This window comes from Euprymna scolopes, chromosome 20 (genome assembly GCF_053919585.1).
Source record: "Euprymna scolopes isolate OS-2025 chromosome 20, ASM5391958v1, whole genome shotgun sequence".
In the NCBI taxonomy this organism is placed as follows: Eukaryota; Metazoa; Mollusca; class Cephalopoda; order Sepiida; family Sepiolidae; genus Euprymna; species Euprymna scolopes.
This window is the reverse complement of record NC_136501.1, coordinates 45,390,608-45,410,058: the sequence shown is the minus strand read 5'-3', so window position 1 is coordinate 45,410,058 and position 19,451 is coordinate 45,390,608. Positions and strand designations below refer to the sequence as shown.

The 19,451-nt window shown below is 31.4% G+C and overlaps 1 protein-coding gene across 2 annotated transcripts in view; it reads left to right on the top strand.

Annotated features, from left to right (window-relative positions):
• Positions 1-19,451, top strand: part of LOC145241407 (potassium voltage-gated channel subfamily KQT member 1-like) — a 268,765-nt gene that overhangs the window by 190,722 nt on the left and 58,592 nt on the right. For both annotated transcript variants that reach the window (XM_080104335.1, XM_080104334.1), the window contains exons 3-5: positions 2,844-2,934; positions 9,453-9,579; positions 10,936-11,014. In XM_080104335.1, the coding sequence (XP_079960461.1) occupies positions 2,844-2,934; positions 9,453-9,579; positions 10,936-11,014 (297 nt within the window). The remainder of the gene's footprint in view (positions 1-2,843; positions 2,935-9,452; positions 9,580-10,935; positions 11,015-19,451) is intronic.

The window sequence follows — 19,451 nt, the reverse complement described above, 5'->3', positions numbered from 1 at the left end:
TTAAGGGAAGCTATGAAAATCAAGAGGTGGGGGCAAGATCAGCAAAGGTACCCTCCTCCTGCAGGACAACGCTCTGGTCCACAACTCGCATGTCGCCAGATCAGAAGCACGGGCGTGTGGTTATGAAATCTTCCCCCATCCTCCCTACTCTCCTGACCTTGCATCCTTTGACATTCACTCTTCCCAGCCATGAAGTTGTTTTTGAAAGGAAAGCGTTTCCCAGATGATGCAGCCTGATTTCTGAAGCCATGTCCTGGTTGGAGGACCAACCTGGGGTGTTCTACAAAAACAGTCTCCAGAGCTGCATCAAACGATGGGAGAAATGCATAACTCTGGGTTGTTCCTATGTAGAGCAAGACTAATAACTGTGCCAAGTTCGTTGCTCTACTGCTATAGGAAGTGGGTCACAGGCATTACTTATTGCATGCCCCTCGTAAGACGAAGATAAAGAACAAGTAGATTAATCTAATGAAACCAGTGGTGTTGGAGTAGTTAATGAAAAGGAGCCCTTTAGTCGTCCTGTACTATGGTCGACAACTTAACTTATTTTTAGGCACAAGGCTAAAAAATTTGTATTATTTTATATATTTGCACTACTGTTCTCATCTTGAGCATTATTTTCACAATATTTCGACCGATGTAAACTCTAGCCTCCTTCAGGTGTATCTTGTAAAACTGAGGAATCTTTCTTTTTTTGAGTGCCCAGCATTGCTCAGGTGGTTGGAGGTGTGTGTTGAGCAGGAAAAAAAGAGTGGTAGTAGGCAGGCAGGCTCGAACCCGTGTTACAAAGGTGGAAAAGAAAGTGAAAGAAAATCTGATGTCTTAGCCGATATCTTCATGACGTGACTGGAAATCAAAAGCGTTGAAATTAACCAAAGTCAATCTAACGTTGACGATGACTTGCTAAAATGTAGGCGAAAAAACTCGACTCCTTCTAGTACAAAACGGCCGAGTTTAAGGTGAAGGAATTAATGTTTTTTGGCCAATTTTTCGGTATTTGTCGTCCAAGACATCCAGTTTCGAAATGATACTGATAAATAATCCAATAATAATAATTATTTATCTTCCACCAGACTATCCATTCATGTGTAATCACCTTTTTCTTCACCATATTCCCTCTGCTTCACTTTTTTGTTTTCAAGTAAGATCTTTGACTTACTTGTTGTTTCATCAAATACTTTTGCATGCAAAATCCGATCCCGCATTTTGCTAATTCCTACCCTTTGATGAGATGGAGAGTATTTCTTCGAAACTCCGCAGATTAAGGACTATCCACTTCTCTAGTGTTTCCTTTTCAGATTAAATATGTTTTTAACTCTTTTTCAAATTGTTTTTTAACATGTTTTTTGTTAACTGTTTGCTCGTATATATATATATATATATATATATATATATATATATATATATATATATATATATATATATATATATAAATGAGATAAATCACAGATTAGAGATCAAGTGAATTTTCCTGTCAGATATTACATTGAGGTAATACTTTTAGGCCTTTAAATTTAACTTTAATCATTAAACCAATATATTTTAATCTACAGAAATATATGTGTATATATTTTAATCTACAGAATTTAACTTTATTCATTAAATATATATATATATATAATTATATATATATATATATAATTATATATATATATATATAATTATATATATATATATGCTTTCACTACTAGAAACACTTTTCCAAAAGATATTTAAATTTATATACCAGGTTTATTGTATCTAAAACTTTACTTGAGGGTGAAGATGTATTAGTGATGGCGATGTTTAACATTTTTAACTTGCTCTAGATTAAATATCTTATATATAAGAAGAAGGAATTGATTCACAATTTCGTTGTAATTAATAAGTCTTTTAAATGTAAATTCCATACTTAAATCTGTTTTGCTAATTTATTATAGCAAATATTGGTCCATAAATTGTATTTTTAATTGATTTTAATATTTAATTCTGTTCAATAATTTAAGTATTGACTAGTCATATGAAAAAATTAGGAGAAAGAAAGGAGTTTTTACGCTTCTCCCACTGTCACTCATGAAACTGAAATGTAAGAATTTTCTATATATTGTCATATTAATTTAATTTATTATACATTTATTTTATTGAGTTTATTAAAAATGATACTTTTATGAAACTCATGAAAACCGAAGTCTAATGTAATAATTTATTATATTATATTTTCATATTAATTTATTATACATTTATTTTATTGAGTTTATTATAAATGATACTTTTATGAAACTCATGAAAACCGAAGTCTAATGTAATAATTTATTATATTATATTTTCATATTAATTTATTATACATTTATTTTATTGAGTTTATTATAAATGATACATTTATGAAACTCATGAAAACCGAAGTCTTATGTAAGAATTTATTATATTATATTTTCATATTAATTCGTTTTATTATACATTTATTTTATTGAGTTTATTATAAATGATATTTTTACGAAACTCATGAAAACCGAAATCTAATGTAATAATTTATTATATTATATTTTCATATTAATTTATTATACATTTATTTTATTGAATTTATTATAAATGATACATTTATGAAACTCATGAAAACTGAAATCTAATCTAATAATTTATTATATGTTCTTATTAATTTGTTATATTATACCTTTATGTTATTGATTCTATTAATAAATTGATATTTTTATTTTCCGGTTTTATACGTATTCATATTCGATATTTTGTGTTCCATTATGTAAACAATAGGTTTTTCTATATTGAACTCGAATTTCCATGAAACCTTAATTACTCAATATTTTTTTGATAAAAAAAATAACCACTTCGTTTGTTTCTTCTTTCAGATTCATGATGGTGCTAATTTGCCTTATATTTAGTGTCTTATCAACAATTGACCAGTATGAAAGTTTTGCCAATGAAACACTCTTCTGGATGGTAAGAATAAACCTTTTCAAAGGGTGAATCTTTTAATTATATTATAATGGTGATTTCGTGTCTGTATAGTAGCAAAAAAAAGAAAACTTGAAATTCTTATGTTGCATCTATCTCATCTAAATGATCAGTAATGAAAATGATATTTAAATTAAATATTAGACACCAAAGAAAATGATTGGTTATTTCAAATGTATATACCACAGAAAAAATTACAATTTAAAATTAAGTGCGACAAAAAGAAAAATCTATATAAAATTTCAACCTGACAGAACAACAAAAAAGGAATTATTTAGTCAAGTGTGCACCAACTAAATGAAATAGTATTTCAAGTGTAAATGTGACAGACCAAAATGCTGTTAGAAATTTAAGTGTGTCAGACCAAAGAAAATGCTATGGAAAATTAAAATGTGATAGATCAAATAGAATACTATTTCAAATTCTTACATATGACAGATAAAAAAATGTTATTAATTAAAGTGAGACGGACGAAAAAAAATGTTATTTTAAATGTAAGTATTACAGATCAAAGAAAATATAATTTTTTAATTAAAGTTTTACTTATCAAAGAAAATATTGTTCTAAATTTAAGTGTTATAGATCAAAGAAAATGTTATTCTAAATCTAACTGCTACAGACTAAAGAAAATGTATTTTTTAATTTAAGTGTTACAGATATTATACTAATTTTAAGTGTTACAGATATTATACTAATTTTAAGTGTTACAGATATTATACTAATTTTAAGTGTAACAGATATAAAAACATGTTATTTAAAATTTGAGTGTTACATATCAAAGAAAATGTTATACTAAATTTAAGTGTTATAGAATAAAAAAATGTTTTTAAAATTTACATCTTACAGATATTATTCTAATTTAACTGTTACATGTCAAAGAAAATGTCATTCTTAATTTAAGTGTTATAAATCAAAATTATTCTAAATCTAACTGCTACAGACTAAAGAAAATGTTTTTTGGGTTTAAGTGTTACAAATATTATTTTTAATTTAAGTGTTACAGATAAAAAAATGTAATTTTAAATTTAAGTGTTACAGACCAAAGAAAAGATTATTCTAAATTTTAGTATTACACATTAAAAAATGTAATTTTAAATTTAAGTGTTACAGAAATCTTAATTTAAGTATTACAAATCCAAGAAAATGTAATTTAAATTTAAGTGTGACATATCAAAGAAAATGTTATGCTAAATTTAAGTGTTACAGACTAATGAAATGTCATTCTACATTTAAGTATTACAGACTAAAGAAAATGTTTTTTAAATTTAAGTGTTACAGACTAAAGAAAATGTCATTCATAATTTAAGTGTTACAGTCTAAAGAAAATATCATTCTGAATTTAAGTGTTACAAACTAAAGAAAATGTTTTTTAAATTTAAGTGTTACAGACTAAAGAAAATGTCATTCATAATTTAAGTGTTACAGTCTAAAGAAAATATCATTCTAAATTTAAGTGTTACAGACTAAAGAAAATGTTTTTTAAATTTAAGTGTTACAGACTAAAGAAAATGTTTTTTAAATTTAAGTGTTACAGACTAAAGCAAATACAATTCTAAATTTAAGTGCTATAGACTATAGAAAATGTCATTCTAAATTTAAGTGTTACAGACTAAAGAAAATGTCATTCTAAATTTAAATGTTACAAACTAAAGAAAATGTCATTCTAAATTTAAGTGTTACAGACTAAAGAAAATGTCATTGTAAATTTAAGTGTTACAAACTAAAGAAAATGTTTTTTTAAATTACAGACTAAAGAAAATGTCATTCTAAATTTAAGTGTTACAGACTAAAGAAAATGTTTTTTTAAATTTAAGTGTTACAAACTAAAGAAAATGTCATTCTAAATTTAAGTGTTACAGACTAAAGAAAATGTCATTCTAAATTTAAGTGTTACAAACTGAAGAAAATGTTTTTTAAATTTAAGTGTTACAGACTAAAGAAAATGTTTTTTAAATTTAAGTGTTATAGATATTATTCTAAATGAAAGTGTTACAGAACAAAAGAAAATGTTTTCTTTGAATTTAAGTGTTACAGATAAAAGAAAATGTTATTTTAAACGTTGTGTGCGGTCTACGTCGCGTGAGTTCGGAGTATTTTTATTTCACCCCCCCCCCCACACACACAAAAAATGCAATTATATGAGTCTAGATCCAAGCTTTGAAAAGTTTTTGTAACTTGTAAAACATATCCGAAATAGGAATGCTTTGTAAATGTTCTTAATCTTTTAATTTTGCTGGAGATGGGGCATCCTTCTGGATGTCAGACATTCACCCGTTATTTCAAAGACTCTAACCAAGACATCTTTTTATGATTCTAACCGTCATTTTCAGCGCAATTTTTGTATCTCTCTTGCACTTGGTTTACTGTGCATATTCGCTATTTGTTACTTATGATTTATTGCTTATCAAGGTTGAGAAGGAACCCGCGGATCGAGCATAAGAGTTAGAGAAAGGCACGGTACCACTTTGATGTAAGGGGCTACTATCGGGGACATAAGTTGCAGGGATATTATGAAATGAGATGAGCAGCAATATGTCTGTTCTCATTACACTTGAACTTCTGCATGTCAGTAAAATTGGGAAAGCAGAATCCCAGAAGGGAGTTCCAAAGTCTAGCAGTTCTGGGGAATAAACTATAGTAGATGAAGGCTTTCTTACACCTAGGGATCTCCACTGTGTAGGGAAGGGATTTAGCTGCTTTTCGGGCTTGTCAGGGGTATTTACGGGGCACAAGTGCTTGTAGTTCGTCAGAGCATTCACCATTAAAGTACTTGTAGAACAGGCAGAGGGATGCAACATTACGTTGATGAGACAGAGGCTGAAGCTTAGATGACAGTTCAGGACTTATCAGGTTGGCAACTCTCTTTTGAACTGTCCAGGAGTGAGAGACTAGTAGTAGATGCAGCAGGCCAAATGTGACAACAGTACTCCATACATGGGCGAATGGTGGCCTTATAGAGTTGCAGGATACTTTCAGGTGTAAGTAGCTTTCTAGCATAGTAGAGAGAGCCAACCTTCTTCGCAGCAGCCTTGGCTATGCTCTCAATGTATCTGTTCCAATTCATGTTCTTGGTGAACGTTAGGTTGAGGAGTTTAAAGGAAGTACTTTTAGGTAATGTGTTTTTGGCCAATGAATCTGGTGGCTACTATGATTACTGGGATAATGGAGATCTTCCTAAGATACAAGTTTCTTTTCATGTTCTACATAAAACCATTGTATTTAGTTATTCTCTCTCTCTCTCTCTCTCTCTCTCTCTCTCTCTCTCTCTCTCTCTCTCTCTCTCTCTATCAAGTCTATGGAAGTCAGCATCATTAGACACACTGACTTCAGCTAAATTAAGACTTTCTCCCTCTTGTGCCTAATCACTACGTTAATTTTCTATGTATGTAACTGTAAGCCATAGCAGATGTTTCATGACTTATTTCCAACAGTCCTTTCTGATATATGTCCCCAAGGTTTATTGCTACACTGGATATTCATTTTTTATAGATCGTTCGGTAGAGATATTTTTACGCCCTCCATTGTGTCACATTGTATAGTAGCTGTCCTAAGTGAATGCCAAGGGGTTAACGCTCTCTACTTGTGTGTGTATAATCATCTCTTGATCATAGTGGAGCGATCCTCTTTTGAGCTACTCTATTGAGCTTTCATTATCTATATATTGCTGGGATAGTTTATTCAGAAAATAGTTGGCATGTTGTTGGTTGGCTCAATCTTCCATGTTTTTGCAATGGAAGATCTTGATGTATTTGTGCCGACTCTTAATCATTTCGTTTTACTTCAAAGTTCTTCTAAATCAAGGTGGGTGGGCCTTCCTTGGGCTAGCACTTGATTTCTATATGAGATTCATAGAACTGCACACTACTGCCTGTACAACTGCAAAGAAAGCTATGGCAATACTTGAAACTCTTTATTCGAGAAACATCATGAATAGGGTAGCGAATCAGACCACCTCGTTCAGTAAGGATTACTATAACAGATAGGTGGCACCTGATCGTTATCAAATTATTCTCTGACGGCCAGAAAAGAATAACAGGAAAGCTCATGGTTAGAAGAAGCAAAGGACTACAACAAGAAACATACGTTGATAGTCTGAACACTTGGGTGACGTAAAAAATGATGAGCAACAATGAATTCATGAATGACTCGAGGGAGAGAGATGGGTGGATTGCCATAGCCGTCAATAACGGTACCAGGCAGGACACCACTTGAATGAATGATAAAGAAGTTAACTATTTTATAGTGTACCATTTTAGTAATCCAGATTTCAGGACAAGTATTCATCTAGTCTGGTGAAGTATCTAGCCTCGTGCTGTTACTAGAAGCAACATCCCTTGGAGAAAGTGCCCCATTCCTTGCATAAAATATAAAGTAATCATGCCGAGAGATCTTGTTTGGCTTCAAGTATTATGTTATTATCTATAATATAAACCTCGCCTGTATGTTTAAATGTATGTATGTATGTTTGTTTGTATGTCTGCCTAAAACTTCCTCCAGAGGAAGTCAACTCAGTGGAAATTGCTCAATTTATATGTCACATCTGCTTCAAGATGTGCAAATCTGCGACGTGAGTACAAGGTCATCTGAGATGGCATAGACGACGAGATTGGGAGAACTCAGTGTGACGGCAATCATCTGGAAAGATGCAACAATCATCATGAATGTATGTTTGTTTGTATGTCTGCCTAAAAATTTCAACAGAGGCGACGGATTTTCACGAGATCAGTATCGTTTTGAAGCTTGACCATTCGAACGACAAATATCGAACAATTGGCCAAAAACATTAATTCCTTCAACCCAAACTGGGCAGTTTTCTACAAGAAGGGGTCGTTTTTTCGAAAGTCATCCCTCCTTTTCGATTGACTTGCCTTAATTTAAACCTTCGCCACTTTGGGTTTGGCAATGGACGCAACGGCAAAGGCGTCACATTTTTTTTTTTTCACATTATTTTCTTACTTTGTGGTACGGGTTCGAGTCTTCCTGCCTATTATCACTTTTTTTTTTTCTCAACACAAACCTCCAAACACCCGGGCAACATCGGTCACCCGGACTAGTTTTTAATATTTGGTCATGGTTTACTTGTATCTGCATGCCAAGTTGTCCTGACAAGCCCCTGCACAGAGAGACCTTAGACATGTGAGGATAGTGTCTAGTAGGAATTCAAATTCTCTCCTGTTTATAAAATGCCATTTGTTCCATCAAACGAATTTAAAAGCTACGACTTTAAGAGTTGATGTCAGATTGGACATCCTTTACTCTCTACTCGTTCAAAATTGATTAAAACAAAATCTGTGCATACCAATATAAATTTGTCATGGATCTGCTATGCAAGATGAATATCTTATGTCTGCGGTCAGAAGGAGACGGTGGCTTTTCTAAATGAGTGAAGGCGACATACACTCAGGAATGGTTGATTGTAAAGAATATGACCATGTTGGATCAACGTTAGATCAACATTAGATAAATAGATGGAAAAGAAATAATAGTAAATTGTTATACAAGCCCACCAGCACCAATATTTTAAGCAACTGTAACAGAATCATCACAGTTTCTACCAGATAAACTAATTATGGCACGTCTTACCTCTTTATTTACATCGTTTAATTATTTATGCCATTCCCCTCCTCTTACCATTTCCCATTCCATTCGCCATACATTTACTGTACATCTGTAACCTCCTCTCATCATTTCTGTCTTCCTCCATTTTGTCGAACTACTTTCTCTTATCTAAAACATTCAATATGCAAACTAACAAACAGACAAGATTACCAAAGGTTTTAGTATTATATAGATGTTTTAGTGTTGAAACGGATCTAATATTTGATGTCTAATTCTGTTAATTAATTCTTGTTAGGGCTTGTGTGGTAGAATGGAAGTTTGAATAAATGCATTTCAGGTAAAACACTATTTGTCATGTCGAAAATATTAAAATTCTAAAGAAAAAAAGGATCTAGTAGAAGATATGCTAGATCTATTTTTCATAAAAAAAATTATAGACCTTAACGGTCGAACATTTTCTTTTTTTACAATGGCGGATTTTTTACTTGTAATTATTTTTCTACTGGGTAATTTTTCGTAATTTTTGGAATTTATACTAATTTCAACATGACATGTAAGTACAAAGCAATGTTTTGTCTGAAATTCCATTATACTGCACAAGCACTTTCTTTTTCTTTACATGGCAGTTTTTAATGCTTTCAGAATTGTATTAATTTTAAACAAAGCAGTAATACCTGGTGCCATATGAGCCCTGATAGAAGTGTACTGACTTCCTCTGAAGGAGGAAGTTTACAGGGAATATCAAATTCACAAGCAGTTCGCAACCGCATGTATGTCTCAGTCATTGGAAGATGACATACAGCAGCTAGCATTCCTAGGTGGTCACCCATCTGATACTGGTCAGACTCCACGTTACTTAACTTCGGTGATCTAACAAGAAGCAGTGTGTCAACGCGACGATGCCGTAATTATTAATTTTCATGAAATTCTGTTTTTCATTCCAGGAAGTTGTGCTCGTCTTTTTTTTTGGATTTGAATACATCATTCGATTGTGGTCTGCCGGATGCCGAAGCAAATATATGGGCACTTCTGGGAGATTGCGATTCGCAAGGAAACCCATATCTGTTATAGGTAGGTGATACCTTTCACTGCTATGCCTTTTTCCTTTTGACTTGTATTTCTTATGTCAACTCTAATGTTGCATAGAGAGAGAGAGAGAGAAAGAGAGAGAGAGAGAGAGAGAGACATTACTCGAAGACGGGGGTTTATACACAATGTCCATTATAACGATGAGGGGAAGACAGAAGAGAGAAGGAGGACGACCTCTATACATTTTACAGTCTGTGGACTTATTACATATATTATAGAGAGGAGAAAGGTGGTGATCAGTTCTTAAACACAGAGAAGAGGGGACAATCATTACTTAGATGGAGAGGCGGACACATTACTTGGATGGGTTATACACGAAGTTCATTATAAAGATGCTTGGGAACACGTTCATATAAGATGAGAGGACACAAAGTTCATATTAACGATTAGTTCACATTACCTTCATTTTGGTAGAATCGACGACACGAAGGTGCAGTTACAAAATATGATGTGTTCTTTTATTACATTCGACCGGTCGCAACGATGATGCCATCCAAGAATTCAAAGTCGACTACATGATTAAAACTTTCTTCCTTGCTTCCAAAGGGGGACCCTCTTCTGAACAATGTCAGCTCTGTCTCCCGTCTCTTGCTCTATCTCCCGTCTTTCTCATCTCCTAAAACTAGCAAACTATATTGAGAATTCATTTTCTGCTATGACGTCATGTGTGGCTTCAAACACCTGCCACACACACGTGGGAAACTCACGTGGATTAAACATGCATAGTTCGCACATGTCCAAACCATTTCTGCAGACAAAGAATTGTTCTAACCTATTTTTCGACCTAACTTATTTTTCAACATATTTAAATTTGATATTGTTCTTTCTTCTTTCTGACCTTATTTTAATTCCGTTTTCATAAAAAAGAATTGAACAATCAAAATTCCTTTTACTCAAACATATCTACTATTTTATATTAAATTGAACAATGCGAATTCCTTCCTAAATCTCTTTGCGAACCTTGCTTACCAGGTTCGAATCTCGGTCTATCTAATCTCATTTTTACTTATTTAATATTTTTCTTACTGACAAGAAAAGGGTACCTTTCTTGTAACACTAAAACCTATGGCCTTGTGTATGACATTAAACTGCATCTGCCATTCCATGTTTTTTTTTTTTTTTTTTTACTTTTTTTTGTACAGTGATTGAACGCAGCAGCTATCCAAAACCATTTATTTCATACAAGCCAAGCTTTGTTCCTTTTTTAGAATTTAATCCGCTCTAATGCGATTGTTTATTTTTTTAATAATCTAATGTGTTAGTGGATTTATTCTTTACTTAATTAAGTAATTTCAACTTGGAAATAATTTTTTTCACACTTTCTCTTTTGCCCCACAGATCTCATCGTTGTTGTAGCATCTGTTGTAGTTTTTACAGTTGGCTCAGAGGGTCAGGTGTTTGCAACCTCTGCTATTAGGTAAGTGCATTGTTTATTGACTTTTTCTGTATTATTGAATTGATAAGATATATCGATTCTTTTTATGAATATTGAGAATATAAATATGATGATTTAATATAAAAATATATTTTAACAACGCGAAAAATAATTTGTAATAAATATCGACGAAACAGATTTTAGTAAGAACATGTAAAGAACATGTTAAGAAAGATATTCAAGTCAATGAAATAAAGAAAATTCAACTTTATATATATATATATATATATATATATATATATATATATATATATATATATATATATATATATATATATATATATATACCTATTAGGTAAGATGATTGAAAATTTATAATTAAAATTATAAATTAAAAATCGATTTTTAATTTTTGATTTTAATTATAAATTATCAATCATCTTACTTAATATTAAAATAGCTCTAGGATATACATGCCTATCGAGCTTATTATATATCTACATTACAACGAGCACTGTTTTCTTTTCTTTTATTTTAATGCATTATTGAATGCACTAATACATTAAAATATACTGTGCTCTTTAGACTCTTGTTCTAATCCCCAATATATATATATATATATATATATATGGAAATCTCTGAACGTATATACCATTCACTGGACAAAGCGGAGGAGGGCAAAGCAGTAGCTCTAAATATATCTAAGGCTTTTGACAGGGTATGGCATTAGGGTCTCCTTAGGAAAATTAAATTCTACGGTATCACTGGTAGAATACTTAACATAATTACATCCTCCTTAGATAAGAGAAAAATCCAGGTTGTCCTCGACGGTCGTACATCTAAACAATATGATATAAATGCGGGAGTGTCCCAGGGGTCTATCCTTGGACCTCTATTGTTCCTAATATTAATTAATGACCTCCCCGACAAAACTGCCTCTGAGATGGGTATATATGCTTATGACACCACGATCTATAACAGGCATGACAGGAAAACAAATGAACACATAACTAAAAAAATGGCAAAAGCACTAGAGGATGACATCCAATCTGTAGTGGAATGGGGACAAAAATGGATGGTCACATTCTGCCAAGACTAAACTGGTTTCCTTCAATAATTACAAGAAATTTTTCTGCCACCAATAGCAATGGCCAGTGACCCCCTATCTGAGAGTACATCTTTCAAACTGTTTGGCCTAACGTTCACAGGAAACATGAGTTGGAACAATTACATTGAAAACATTGCCAGGGCCGCTGTGAAGAAGGTAGGCTCTCTCTAATTATTTTTTGATGAAGGTTAGGCATAGCAGAGTAAGAGACTTTGATTGTGTTCTTATTGAAAGTTTTATTTTATCTATGGGGGGCTTTAAAGTTCTTATCTAATATTTTAAAAAATTCTCTGGCTATGTTTGTCTCTAGGTTTTTGGAATATGAAGGGTTGAACCATAGGGTCTCCTTATGTCTATTCTTACGTTTACGTTTAACTCGCATACGGGAAGACATTGTCATATTATATGTTATTACGCTTTTAATAGGTTTTAATAGGTTTAATACGCTTTTAATAGGTTTCAATGTGTGTGTGTGTGTGTGTGTGTGTAAGGGAGGGGGGTAAAGTAAAGATTAAGCGAAGTAATAACCTTGTTTAAATATTGAAAATAAACCTATTAAAAGCATAATAACATATAACATGGCAATGTCTTCCCGTATGCGAGTTAAGAAAAGTAACCAAGAGACAAAAAAAGAAAAAAAACAAACCAAAAATATTAGATAATAATACAAATAAACAACAAACCAAAACCTGTAAACGTAAGAATAGACATAAGGAGACCCTATGGTTCAACCCTCCATATTCCAAAAACCTAGAGACAAACATAGCCGGAGAATTTTTTAAAATATTAGATAAGAACTTTAAAGCCCCCCATAGATATAATAAAATTTTCAATAAGAACACAATCAAAGTCTCTTACTCTACAATGCCTAATCTTCATCAAAAAATAATTAGCTCTAACAATAAGAAAATTAATAAGCTACAAAATACAACTATACAAAATACATCAGACTGTAACTGTAGAAGATAAAAAAAAAGTCCCCTACAAGGCTCCTGTAAAATTAAAAATGTTATCTATAGCTGCACAGTATCAAAACCCCCAAATCTACATGAATCTATTAACAGCCATAACTCAACTACCAGATTAAATAATAACACCAACTTAAACCAATCTACCGATCAATTACAAACCAACCCACGATATAATAATCCAGCACCAGACCTAACGGAAAATAATTACAATAAGCAAAAGGCAATATATTTTGGTTCCACATCTAGCCTAATAAAACATAGAATTTCAACGCACAAACATTCTTTTAAAAATAACTCTCTGTCAAACCAAACTACTCTATCCAACTATATTTGGCAACTAAAAAATAACAATATTTCCTTCAACTTAAAATGGCGAGTAATTGAGTCTTGCAAACCGTATAAACCAGGAGATAAATCCTGTGCAGTATGTACAAAAGAGACACTAAAAATTTTAAAATATAAAGATATAAAAAATGCAATCACCCTATTAAATTCAAGACAGGAACTAATATTCACATGTAGTCATAAACGTTGGTTTAAATTTAATAAATATAAACCACCTTAAATCATTAAAAATTACTTATTAGTAAAAATAGATTACAATTTTTCTTTTTTTTAATAAATTAAGTTAGACAAATTATCCCCCTTGCGCCCTTTTATTAAAGAAAATATGACTAATTATCCCCCCTTGCATTATGCAATTATACAAACAACATTCGAAATATAAACCGTGGCGTCTTTAAATCAAAAGTACGCTAACGGAAATAATTTATTGCACGAGCGTCCCCCTTTTAAAATTCATCATTCAATAAGGTGAAAAGCTATAGCAAACATCACATATGAGTATTTTAACCATAGTTCCTGATTTCAAAAGGCGAAAAACTAAAAGGTAAATTTTTGTACCTATATTTTTATGTATATACCTGTATATCTATGTATATGCATGTATGTGTCTATTTTTTCATATATATGCCTGTATATATTTGTAATGTTGTACTTAAAGCAAATTTATAATTTAAATTCAAATTTATATTTTACTCTATTTCTTTTCTACCTCTAACCCATATTAATTTTCTTATCAATTTTAAATCCAGACCTTTTATTTCAATTTTTTTCAGATACATCTGCATTACTTTTAATGCTGGGTTTATTTATGGTGTCTTTTAGATTTAATAAAAACCCTTTAAAATTTGCTGATGAGGAGACCTTGTTTATTAAAAAACTATATGTAATAATTGTTGTCCGTGACTTGATGTCTACCACAATAAAAACACGGTTTTCCGAAACGATCGTACAGATAATTGATTTTGTTGTTGTTCCTTCTTGTGAAACTGATTTTTAATTTAATTATTATTTGTTTTTTAAATTTTAAATTATCAATCACATTACTTTATATATATATATATATATATATATATATATATATATATATATATATATATATATATATATACACACAAGTTAGAAAAGCATTTTTTGAAAGACACGAAAATGGTTAAACAAAATATGTTTTTATCTATATAATTATAAAACTCTGTGAACTTTGCTTGCTTGCATCTTGTCTTTATTGATTGGGCGATTCCATCTTTTAAAAGACGGATGACAGGTGAATATATATATATATATATATATATATATATATATATATGTGTGTGTGTGTGTGTGTGTGTGTGTGTGCGCGTGTGTGTGTGTGTGTATGTGTGTGTGTGTGCTGGCTTAGAGGCTAGAGGATGAAGTGGTAGAGTTGTATGTTTTGGTTTTGATTCTAACTGATGACACCCAAGTAATATATATATATATAATTATATATATATATATATATATATATATATATATATATATGTGTGTGTGTGTGTGTGTGTGTGTGTGTGTGTGTGTGTGTGTGTGTGTGTGTTAGTTTTGATCTTAATGCTATATATTAGGTTTAACACAATAATCAATAAAGAACTGTGTCTATAATAATAAACATGTAATCTCCATGAATTAAAATATCATATTTAAGCGCGTCTTACGACCAAGTAACACCGGGAGGTCTGCTAGTTAGCTTTAAAAATGAACATACAAGATTTAATTTGAAGTTTATCAATTTTCAAATTGTACGTTCATAAACAAAGAAAGGTAAAAAAAAATTAATTCAAATTGAATTTAAAAATTAACTTGGATTTATTTTATGTTCTGTACATTTTATTACACTTAAAAATTAATTGATCTATTATTCATCAATTAATGATGTATAATATATTATTTTGAAGTAAACACTTTTAAAAGTGCAACAAAATGCACATAACAATAAATAAACTCAAGGTAATTTTTAAATGCAATTTAAATTAAATTTTTATAATTTTACTTTGTAATGTTTATAAAAGTACATTTTGAAAATCGATGAATTTCAAAATAAAACGTACCTTAATTTTTAAGATTATAAAAAACATTTTGCGTGAGCATTTTTTTGTTTGCAAGAAATGCTTTTAGAACTTGTATTTGATTTTTTAAAGATTATATTTGACTTATGTTTTAATTTAAATTTAAAAAAAAGTTCATGCCTGTAACAACTTGAAATTATCTTTGTTTCAATATTCTACTAGGGTTAAAAATTAAATTTATTTGTAATAAAAAAAATGATGAAAATCTGATTTTAAAAAGTAAAAAAGTAAATCAGAAAAGTATATTAAATCTACTCTTTCGTCCTTTCCCCTCTCGTCTTTAATTCTATTTTCTCCTTATATCTCTATTTTCATACTCTCTCTCTCTCTCTCTTTCTCTCTCTCTCTCTCCCTTTCAACCGTATATATTCTATCTAGGGCATTGAGCACTGTTCGATTGAACATAAGACCTAATAAGAGTAAAATTATATTATAATACATATAATAAAATACTGAGTACATTTAGTTTCAGCGTCTACAGCGTTCCAAGTGACCCATTGCATTATTGAAAGCACCTGTTACATCTCAGAAAGAGAACACTTTTTTTTTATGTAACATGTACTGTTTATTGAGTATCCTACTGTATTAACAGTTTATTACTCTAGAGTTTGTTACAGATTACTGACCGGGGCCATAAATAACAAAGCCGTGCTTAACATACTTTTTCAAAACTTTTTTTTTTACCTCTCATGATCGTAGAACTCATTTGTTTTAAAACCAAGTGAATCAAGCAAACTATAATGAATAAAACAAACACAATTTCATAAGTGAGCAACGAAAAAGAAGTCAGGAGACCTTCAGAGGGCTACTGAAAGCACTAAATAAGATTAAGGAGACCTCTAGCCCACTACTAAACCATGTTTAGAGAAATCATTCTTGTAAAGGGTCAATGAAAAAGTAAAACTCAGCAGTTTCTGAATGCTACTGAAAGCACTAATTAAAATTAAGGAGGCCTAAAGAGCACTACTAATGTTATGTTATGGGGGTTGTTTATATATGCCCATGTATATACAGTACTAAATAAACGTACGGGTAAGGCTGTATATAGTGTAATCGTGGTGTGTTTAAATGTGTACGTGGCACTAATAAATGTCTGTCGTGTTCTTATCATAAACGGACCATATGTATGTCTCTATGTACGTTGAGTAACGGACTGTTATTCTTAGATCCTTAATGTCTATTTAAGCCCGTGACTCGTCTAGGTGTTGGTGCGTGCACGTCGGAACATATAACAACATGTCGACCTACCTGTTTCTGCTGTTGACCGCCTCTGTCTTTTGGCCCTGCTTGAAGGATTCGTCAATCATTTTTGTGGGGAGCTGGAACCTGTTGTAACAAAGACTCTTCAAGACGGAACCAAGACGAATGATTGTTTATATATATATATATATATATTTTATTCATTCCCAGGCATTTCGTAACAGCAGAACTGGAGTTAATCTTGGCTTATGGTTTCTCTATGTTTCCATTCTGAGACGTCCCCTCTTTCATGGGGAAACTTTCTTAACCCATCTTGTTCGTTTGACGTCTCCAATCTAACTCATCGATGCTTGTGCAAACCGGAACACGTGGCATGTGACACATCACTTCCAGCTTCCATTCGTATCTTTTGGTGCAAACTGACCAGTCATAGTTTGACATGTTGTCAAAACATGACTTCAAATCTTTGTTTTCCACTCATCACTAGATAGATAGATAATTATATAGATAGTTATATAGATAGATAGATAGATAGATAGATAGATAGAATTTACTGCTTCTGCCCGGCCACTCTCTAACACTAAAAGCAATTTCCTAACCTCTAACCGCCCCCAGAAAAGAAAATATTTTTTATAAGTAAGCAGTTTAAAAATATAACTCAGGAGGTTGCCAAAGCACTACTAAATAATGCTCCTAATTCTCCTCCCCAAGAGAAATAATTTTTAAGGAAGCACTGATAAAAGTAAAATTAAAGATGCCTCCAGAGAACTATTAAAATAATGGCTTTACCCCCTCCCGTAGAAGATAAATTATTTTTCAGTTAGCAGTGAAGAAGAATAAAACACAGGAAGCCTCCAGAGCGCCATTAAAAGCGCTAATTAAAATTAAGCAGGACTTCAGAGCACTGCTAAAATCAAGTTTATAACTGCCCTCCTAGGAGAGAAAATGTTAAAAAATAAAACTTAGAAGACATCCAAAGCCTTACTGAAAGCACTAAATAAAATTTAGGAGGCATCCATATCACTACTAAAACCAAGCTCCTTACCCTACTCCTAGAAGAGAAAATATTTTTAAGTAAGAAATAAAAATAAAATAAAGCACAGGAAGCCCTGAGAGCGCTAACGAAAACACTAAATAAAATACAGACGGCTTCTATAGCACTAATAAAGGTACTTTTTTACCCTCTTAAAGATAAACATTTTTAAGTAAGCAATGAAAAATACAAAAATCAAGAGACCCCTAGAGCGCTTCTGAAAGCACTAAATAAAATTAAGGAGGACTCTGGAGTACTACCAAAACCAAGTTTGTAAGCACAACTAAAGGATAAATTATTTTTCAAGTGACCTCTAAAAAAAAAAAAAGAAAAAAAAAAGAGAGCTACTGAAACCACTAATTAAAAATAAGAAGACCTCCAGTTTATTACTAAAATTAATTTCAAAGTACTTTACTTTTATGTAAAAATAAAACTACTTATCAATTTTATGTGATTTTTGGTTATACGACCTTTTTTTTCCTTTACTGGCAAGATTTTGTTTGTTTTTGATATGGGTAGAATTCTGTACTAGTACCTTAATTCTAATTTTAAAAATAAAACTACTAATTGATTTTACGCAATTTTTTGTTGTACAAACTTTTTCCGTTACGTGTAAGATTTTGTTTTTTCATATGGATAGAATTCTGTACAAACACCATATTTTGTTACTTAAGAGTAACTGATTTTGCCTTTGGTAACATTAATGTGTAGTATACTACTTTTATTGGTAAAAAGCACTTTAAGATAAGTTTAAACACAAAACTTGTCCATGTTAGTAGAAAAATAACTTTTGCCTTTAACACGAAAGTATGTAATAATGTTTTCACCTGAAATGCGTTGGTTAAAAGATCATCAATCTACACACACACACCCTTCTTTATTTTGTAATTATTTTTCTACTGTATCATTTTCCATAATTTTTAGAATTTATACTAATTTCGACATGACACCTAAGTACATAATAATGTTTTCACGTGGTTATCTATAACTTTCAAGCAAAATATGATGATTAAAACAGAAACGATTTAATAAGCAGTGAAAAACCCCCCAAAAACCTCAAGAAGCTCCAGATCGCTACTGAAATCACTAAATAAAATGAATGAGACCCCAAGAGCACTACTAAATCCAAGTTTCTAATCACCTCCCTCCCCAGAAAAGAAAATATATTTTAAAGTGAACAGTAAAAAAATTATAATCTTTAGACTCTCAGAGCGCTACTGAAAGCACTTAATATAAGGATGCCCCCATAGCTCTAATAAACCAAGTTTCTAACTCCTTATCTGTTTTATTAGTCATGTCCTCAAATAACGTGACAAAACAAAACAATACAAAATCTTGTGACAAGCAACATAGAGTTTTAGTATAATATACATTGGACAATCTATCTATCTCTCTCTCTCTCTCTCTCTCTATATATATATATATATATATATATGTATATATATATATATATATATATATATATATATATATATATATATATTAGCAGTTCAGCACGGCTTTGCTCGGGCCCTATGTACTGTTCATAACTTTATGTGCATATGTATATATATATTAAAAAGTTTGACACATGTCCAGGTAACCTACATCTAAAATTTTAAGTGTCTACATCCAAGATTGGCGGAGGAGTTTGGTAGAGTCTGCACAGGTCAACTTTTTCAACTTTGACCTCTTGACAGCCAAACTTTCGCCCCCAAACTTATTAAAAAGCTTGCTGCATGTCTGCTTATCCTTTATGTAATAT